The 8,429-nt window shown below is 37.5% G+C and overlaps 1 protein-coding gene across 2 annotated transcripts; it reads left to right on the plus strand.

The window, feature by feature from the left end:
• Nucleotides 1–367: 367 nt before the first annotated feature.
• On the plus strand, nucleotides 368–8,227 carry LOC107873281 (ankyrin repeat and zinc finger domain-containing protein 1). Of its 2 annotated transcripts, XM_016720065.2 has the most exons (7): nucleotides 369–860; nucleotides 2,070–2,536; nucleotides 4,549–4,663; nucleotides 5,334–6,005; nucleotides 7,083–7,160; nucleotides 7,532–7,591; nucleotides 7,775–8,227. In XM_016720065.2, the coding sequence occupies exons 1-7, from the start codon at nucleotides 477–479 to the stop codon at nucleotides 8,036–8,038; spliced, it is 2,040 nt and encodes a 679-aa protein (XP_016575551.2). In that variant the 5' UTR covers nucleotides 369–476; the 3' UTR covers nucleotides 8,039–8,227. The 2 variants fall into 2 exon arrangements, with proteins under 2 accessions (XP_047252080.1, XP_016575551.2); XM_047396124.1 differs by lacking the exon at nucleotides 7,532–7,591 and having other exon boundaries at nucleotides 368–860.
• The last annotated feature ends 202 nt before the right edge of the window (nucleotides 8,228–8,429 follow it).

Raw genomic sequence — 8,429 nt, forward strand, 5'->3', positions numbered from 1 at the left:
GCTAGGGTGGGGGGTGCTGAACGGGGATGGTGTTGGACGGGGCTGGGGTGGGGTGAGGGGTGGGATGACCTTTTTTATTTTTTAAAATATTTTTAAATTTTAAAAGTTGGAAAAAGGTTGATTGCATTTTTTTATTTTTAATATTATTTTAATATAAATATATTGCTTCACGCGTGTAGTCATGCTTCAAATTCTACTCAATAATTTTAATACCACATAAATTTGATCAACGATTAAAATATTTAAAATATTATATTTTTAATAAATTTTAGGGGGCAAATAATAAACAAATAAGTAGAAATGTGCACGTTACAAAACAATATCCAACCATTATACTAGTAAAATTATAAGAGGAGATGTCCAAAATTATATTTGACGATGTGTAAAACCCAGGGAGCTCCCCTATTATTTTAAAACAGCGAACCATTATCACTGCTTGTTCAATTTGAACCTTCAGATTAACCAACGTTGACAAAATGGACCCGAAGGCTCCTCCTTCCACCACCACCAACGCCGTCGCCCACAACCGCGGCCATCAATTTAAGCTACAATCCTCCGACGAAAAAAAGCACCGTTCGATCTTCGAACTATCATCAAACTTCTTTGACTCCTGCCGTCTCCTTCAATCTCCGTCGGCATCGCCACTCTCGTTAGTCGAACCACTCGAAAGCCTCTCAGTCAAAAACCTAGACGACGTAGAAGACATTGGTGACGAATCCAAAAAGGAAGTGGAGAATACGGAGAGTTCGAGTAGTAGGAATAACGCGAAACATAGGTGGACTTGCAATACTTGTAAAGCGGAGTTTGAGTCTCTACGTGAACAGCGTTCTCACTTCAAATCCGATATTCATCGACTCAATGTACTATTTTTCTTCCCTCTTTGTTTTATTTTGGATAAAATTTTAACTATATTCATGTTGCATACAATAAACTTGTTCGGCGCGTCCGCGGACTGTGCATAGCGGGAGGTTCACTGCACTGAGCTGCTGTTTTTATTAATGCTGGAATGAAATGGATCTGCACAGAGAAAAATGGATATAGAGGATTCAATTAGCATCTGTTAGCTGATTACAACTGATTTGGGATTGATGCATAATTGATTGATTCTTAATCTGTTTTCTTAGGACAACATTATTAAGGGTGAGGATTTTGTAAGTGAAAAAATAAAGTAAGAAGTTATATTACTTTTTCATGCATTGTTCTTGAAGTTGGGAAATTTATGATTGTTATCTTTATATAATTGGATCCAAAGATTTTTTCTTTTTGGTTAAGCTCAACTTATTGCCAGTAGTCAATATTTGTTTTTTCCTATTATCCTCAAATTTATTTTGTTATTTTCTGATAACCCAAGACATTAGTGAGTGATATATAAAGAAAGAACTTTGGAGAAGTATTCTAAAGTACAAGATAATGACTATGTATCAAAACCGTTTTTTAGGTATTTTCGTTTAGTACTTTAGTTAAATGAGTATTAATATGGGTGAGGTTAGCCCTTTGGGACTAGCAGCTATTAGATAATATCCCAATATTTGTCCAATTTAGCTTTTGAAATGAGTTAATAGAGGCTGATGACATATTAATAGTAGAATTTAGGAGTTGGGGTTATGGAATTGTTTTCAATTTGTTCAGCCAAAGAAAGTTTTGGCTTAATAGTACTTCATCTAATATAATATTTTGTAAGTTCAGGACATTGCTATATGAAATCATCTCTAGGGAACAACATTATATTCTTCTTTATGATCTTGCTTATAAAGGTTTAGGAAATGGATGCATTCGTTCCGTATGACCAGAGTGGCAATTGAAACAAATTGTCTGCTAGAACTTTACAAGCAGAGGCTATTCATCACTCTTCTAGAAGCACTTCAAATTTGCTCGTGTTTCTGAAAATTATCACTTGGTTACTCTGCCCTCTAAAAGTTTTCAATCTGTGACACCTCCTTCTCCACCCTGGCCATAAAAACAATTCTTTTCCTGTTTTCTGTTAATATCTTTGTTCCTGAAGGTGCTGATCTCATTATTCTGGTTGTTCATATAGTAGTTATAGTAATTTTTTCCAGTACTGATATCAGATAAAGCTAAGCATTTCTGGGAGAGACACTATAAAGGAAGAAGACTTTGATGAGATGACCTCTGATTCCCTATGTAAGGATTATGATTTATCAAGTATTTCTGGATCAGATGATGAAGATGACAAAGAATCTGGTCAGTCCAATGATCTGCAGCGAAGAATAGTTGGAGATATTAAGAACAAAATATTTTTAAAGTTGCATAATGGGGAGATCCTTTCACTTTGGAAGGGCTTACTCCTGAATGAGTCAGAAAGTATTTTGTTTGAGAACAAGAAGACGATTGCTGCAGATGATATTAGGAATAGGATGTATTTGACAGAAAATGATGTGATCAAGAAGTTGAAATATCTGATCCATGAACCAAGGGATAATACCCATTTGAGGATTGTGTTGCTTGCAAGAGGTGGGCATTTTGCAGGCTGTGTTTTTGATGGTACAACAGCTGTGGCACATAAGACATTCCACAGGTTAGAGTCTTTTTTGTAAGAAAAAGTGCAATGCTCCTTTTATGCCATTATCTTCTTACCAAAACAACTAATTCAAAGAATATTTTTACGAGATGCTGCAATGAACTTTATTTCTACTGCCGTGATCAAGCTTTGCTTTTATCTTGTGAGAATATTGTTGATAACTTGCTAGAAATAGTAGATTACAGAAATTTAAAATTTTTTCTAATATAGTTTCTATTCTGTTTAACCGTTAGATCCCTTCATATCAGTGCACGGTGCATCAAGTTAGAGTTGTAACAAATTCATGCTCCTTGCAGAAATAGGGTCTCCGCAGTTATCCACACCGAATTCTTTTGACTGTTTTTTAAAAGATGTGTATCCTCCAAATTCTGATGGTAAAGGAATGATCAAAATATTGCATGCAATGAAAAATCTCTTGGAACAAAAAAGATTAAATAGATAAAACATGTCAATTTGTGTAACCATGCACCAAACATGAGCTTCAACAAATTGCTCAAATTGACAGGTAGAAAGCCAAATTACAAACCATAACTTGTTGCACCAATCCACAATGAGAATAAATCTCACTGAATGGGATATGAGGGTTATATTGGTTGATCCGTACCCTATTCGTTTAATAAGAGTATTAGAGTGTGGACAGAACCTTCTCTATTTTTCTTTGAAGGTCATGGGTTGTGTGTATTCCTTCTTCCCCCACGTTCTTGGTGTCATTTATTAATAAATCTTTAGAACATCTTTGTTAAACTTTTGAGTTTTATATTGAAAAGGTCCTTACAAAAATTCTATTGACAAGAACAGACTAAGTTGTTTCGTCATTTGGCTCTCTATAGTTGTTCACCTTGTAATATTTTGCAAGATCTCTCTCTTACAGGGAGAGGTCCTATGTTTAAAGTCCTCTCTGCTTCCCTTCAGACTTCCGAGGTGTAAGATTTGGCTATCCCTGGTACTAGTGTCCTTTCTCTTGGCTTGCATTCCAAACTTGTCTTGTTATGTATTTCAGTGCTGCTGTGATCATTTCCTAGAGGGCCGGCCTTGGCTCGCTTACCGTGGTGTGCCAGGTCCAGGGTTTGAATCAGCCCTTCAGCGAAGCTGGGGTGAGGCTGCGTAGATTATCCCTCCCCGACACCCACGGAGTGGGTATGAACCGGGTCGACCCTTTTGTGATCATTTCCTAGGAGAGTGTGGAGGACGCGTATTAATGTAGAAGGTTAGTCTTGTAGGAGTGTTGTCTTTCTTGTCGAGGGTTTAAATTCTTTGTGTTTGTTGTTGTAACTAGTTGTAGTACTGGAGTCCCTGCTTGTGATGTATATCATAATTTGTTATTTATTGTGTTTCGATTATCATAATATCATGTTGTTCTTGTTCTTTCTTGTAGATTTTGCACTGTTTCCTTGTTAGTTGCTATAGTTTTTCCACTGTTTCCTTCTTCTTTATACCTGAATTTGCTGCACTTGGGCCGAGGTTCATTCGGAAACAGCCTCTCTCTACCTCCACAAGGTAGTGGTAAGGTCTGCATGACACTCTATCCTCCCCAGACCTCACTTGTGGGATTTCACTGGGTATATTGTTGTTGTTGTTGTCATCATTTCCTTAATTCCTAACTTGGCTTCAAGAGTTAGGTTATTTCCTTTTTTTTCTTTTTCCATGTTTACTTGACAGTAGCCACTGTCAGAAGTGCGTAGGTTCTCGACAAAAGTACATGCTCGATATTGCTCTTATCTGAAGTTTGCTTTGCTTCTTAAATGGTGAAGTCGTATCCACCAATGTGGCATCTCTTCGGAGTGACACAGGGACGGGGTCACATTTTTAGTTACGGGTTTGGCAGACCCAGTAGTTTTGACTCAAAATCCTATATTTGTAGTAAAATTTTTACCTAATGTGTGCAAACCATTTATCTAAAAACTCAGTAAACAAAAACATTGTAATCTAGAACCCATAAACTAAAAATCCTAGCTCCGCCCTATGCCGAGAAAATATGGCTAATTTATATTACTTTACCTTTCTTTTAGATATGTTATACGAGCTAAGGCTGGTAAGAAACAATCATCAAAAGATGCAAGTGGCAAGATGGCGCACTCTGCTGGAGCATCAATTCGTCGGCATAATGAGCTTGCTCTTAAAAAGGTAAAGGGATTGAGGTTTACATAAGAGAGATTCTGTTTCATGATCAGTATCCTGTTAAGTGTGACTTGTCAAATTATTTTTATTTCTTAATTTTAACAAGAGCATACCATTCAAGCAGCTGCACCAGAATATTTTCTTGCATTTTGCATGCACATCATGAAAATTTTCCCTTCTTTTCCTCTTTTTTTTTTTCTGCTGGTGGTGATGGTGTTCTTTTTTGCTGACACTTTTTAGACACTTCAATATATTAGTGATCAGTCCACTCGGGCCTTAAAAGTTGGTGCCATATCCGTGCTATGGTTTCTGCTTTCTATGTAGTTGTTTCTTTTTCTTTTTAAAACTTATTTTTAGTTATATTTCATGTTTCGGATGATTTTTTTTCGGAGTGAGTTCATATTTTTTCACTGATACTTAAAATTCTTATTTCTGACACATTATCTCATGATAATCTATCCATTTCGGATTTCTTATAAGTGGGGACTTTTATGAAACTGGATTGCTTCGGACTTTTATGAGACTGGATTGCTTCTGCCTTATTGATCTTACTACTTGAAGTGGCTCTCTCTAATTTGAAAAAGAAAAATAAAGGAGGGGATTCTTTGGCTGTCATATTGCAATAGAGCAGAGGCACTATGGAGCATATTTCTAATTTTTGCTGTTTCTTAACCAGGAAATCCAAGATTTGCTCACAGCATGGAAGCCTTACTTTGCTGTTTCATCCTGTGTCTTCATACATGCTCCCTCTAACAACAGACAACTGTTTTTTGATGGAGATCAACCATATTTTGTTTGCCAGCTTAGTGCTGTTAGAAATATTCCTTTGACTGTTCGAAGACCTACCTACAAGGAAGCTCGACGAATATATGGCTTATTGACTCAAGTATCCTTTGAAGTAAATGAGGAAATTGCACCTGATTGTGAAGAGGCGTCTCTAGTAAGTGCGAGTGGTTTGAGCAGCAATTGTAAGTCCATGGAGGCTCTGAAGGATAATTTGGAGACTAAGGAAATCACAAAAGCATCTTCTAGTGTTATGCCATCCCCCAATGAGATCATATCAAGTGAGAGTGATAGTGATAATGAAACTGTTGGAACATCCACTCCTTTACACGAAGCAGCAAAGTGTGGGGATTCTGAAAAGGTTTTTGAACTTCTAGAACAAGGTATGGATCCTCGCCTCAAAGACGAGAGAGGGAGAACTCCATATATGGTTTCAACTGAAAAAGAAGTGAGAAACGCATTTAGGCGCTTCATGGCATCAAACCATGACAAGTGGGATTGGCATGCTGCTAAGGTGCCTAGCGCATTGACTAAAGAAATGGAGGAAACACAAGCTGCTAAACAGGTAACTGCTTGATTATTTTAGGGGGTGTCATGTTGATGGTTTTCTGCTGAGGTTCCTATGTTTTGGATGTGGAATATAATTTTCTAGGGGAAGGATCCAATATTTTAGGATGTGGGATTGTATAGAAAATTGATTTAGTTATCTTTGTTATTTAATTTGTTGTTATGCAGACACCACCTAATGATTTCCAATACCCGAGTTAGGGATGGGGCGTTGGAATTAGAAAGTTCAGTCGATTACTATCTCTTTCAGTATGACCGTGAAGATTTTAAGAGAGTTCCCTCTTTTAGGAAGTGTAAAACAGTGTCATTAGGCATGTACTATGAAGCGGATTAATGCATGTTGTTTGAATGCTCTATAATATTGGTCACCTTCTATTCTTTGTATATGTTAGGAAGTAAAGATGTGAAGAGTTTCTTCATTTCAGGCATATTGCATATGCAGATGAATTTAAGTTTACTTGATATTCCCAATAGTTTCCCATTCATTGTGCACCCAAGGGTGTGGCCTAGTGGTTCAATAAAGTTCAGTTGAGCACCATGAGGTCTTAGGTTCAATTCCCAACAAGGACACGCACTAGGTGATTTCTTCCATCTGTTCTAGCATTGGTGGACAGAGTCACCTGGTACCTGTTGCTGGTGGGAGATGGTAGGTATCCCGTGGAATTAGTCGAGGTGTGCGCAAACCGGCCTGGACACCACGGTTATCCAAAAAAAAAAAAAGGTTTCCCGTTCATTGTCATTGTTGAAGTGTAAATCTTCTTCTTGTATTATGCTTGTACTTTACAAATATGAATAGTGTGATTGTGGAAGTTTCATTAAATTCCTTCCTAGGATAATATACTTTGTCCATGAGCCAAGACAAATTGATGGATGTATTCTGTCTAGTTCTGTCTGCTTGCTATCACATCATGAGGTACTGGACAAGAATAGCGGGTTGAGTTAATTTACTTTTTCGTTTGTGTTATTTCTCATTTTTCAGCCGTTAAATATGTTTTTCTTCAGCCAACCAGTGAAAATGTGTTATATGCTGCATTCTGTAGCTATCTGATATGTTTAATTGTATTTCTCTCCCCAGTCAGAGAAAGATGCCAAGAAGAAAGCAAGGGCAAAAGAGTTGAAAAAGTTGCGGAAAGCAAGGCAGAAAAAGGCTCAGGTGCATATTAATTTATTTTATGATTTTTTTTTAAACCGTATCCTGGCTTAAGCCTCAGCGGTGTCTTGCAAAAATTGTTGTTGGTTCATCTTCTTGCTTGAGCCAGATCACATGTCATGAATCAATGAGCCATGGTTCTAGAGTTGCTTCCTTTTTGGTTTACAGAAACTTAGCCATCCATCAATCATCAAGTGTGCATTTTCCTTGTTTTTTCCTCCCTCTGATTAGAAAAAGAGGAGTATTGCTAAGCAACTTAGAAGTTCATTTGCCTCTTAAACATCCACACATGGGCTAATTTGTTCATCCTCCTGTTATCTCTCACTCACTCACTCACTCACTCACTCACTCAGCCTTGTGACATCATTTTGCAGGCTGAGGCTGCTCAAGTCCAGACTGCTCCATCTAGTCTTTCAGCAAAAATATCAAAAGAGGTCACACAACATATTACTGCTTTATCTTTTTTATGCACTTATACCTATCACTGCTCGAATTGGAATTTGTTTAGAAGTGCTGCTCAATGTTCAAGCTGATAATTGTGCTGCAGACCAAGCTTTCTTATACTTGGTTTCTTATCTCTTTTATGGTGTCTGATATGTTTTCTCTTTGCCTATCAGGAGGAATTGAAAAGGGCTCATGATGCTGAAAGGGAAAAAAGAGCAGCTGCAGCTGAGAGAAGATTAGCTGCTGCTGCAGCCCTTAAAGCTCAAGGCACTGACTTAGTTTCTGCTCCAGGTGGCTCGGGAACTGACATACTATGTTCTTGCTGCAACGGGTCATTAGCTGGCAAGGTTCCCTTTCACAGATACAATTACAAGTATTGCACTAGTGCATGCATGCACGTTCATAAAGAGATCCTCGAGAGTAGACGGATATGTTGAAGTTCATTACCAAGCTTCGTCTATGCCGTCCTCTACCGTGTGTGTTTGGGGTTACTGGGGTGGGTGTGGGGAATGGGATGGGGTGGAGGTCCTGATATGAATGAGAAGTTAAGGGCTTGGCGAGAATTTTGCACCTATATATGAGAAGTATTTTTTTTATTTATATTTTATAATTTTATATTTTTTTTCTTATAATATTTCACAAGTTATGTCCAAGCATAACTTCAATTTTGAAAGAACTTATGCCTAGTAAATTCAATTGCTAGAGGACAAAAACTAATGATCAACCCATTTTAATGGCAAAACCCTGCTAATGTTAAATATCGTTAAAATCTCAAAATGTTTTGGTATCAAGATGCAGGTTTGCATTTTCTGCACTAGATATATCCTA

This window comes from Capsicum annuum, chromosome 1 (genome assembly GCF_002878395.1).
Source record: "Capsicum annuum cultivar UCD-10X-F1 chromosome 1, UCD10Xv1.1, whole genome shotgun sequence".
Taxonomy (NCBI): Eukaryota; Viridiplantae; Streptophyta; class Magnoliopsida; order Solanales; family Solanaceae; genus Capsicum; species Capsicum annuum.

What these genes read in the sequence shown, in the direction of transcription:
- LOC107873281 (XM_016720065.2), top strand. Translation starts at nt 477, where the DNA reads ATGGACCCGAAGGCTCCTCCTTCCACCACCACCAACGCCGTCGCCCAC. An exon ending in CCGATATTCATCGACTCAAT is followed by an intron (nt 861 to 2,069) that starts GTACTATTTTTC and finishes TACTGATATCAG; the next exon opens with ATAAAGCTAAGCATTTCTGG. An exon ending in GCACATAAGACATTCCACAG is followed by an intron (nt 2,537 to 4,548) that starts GTTAGAGTCTTT and finishes CCTTTCTTTTAG; the next exon opens with ATATGTTATACGAGCTAAGG.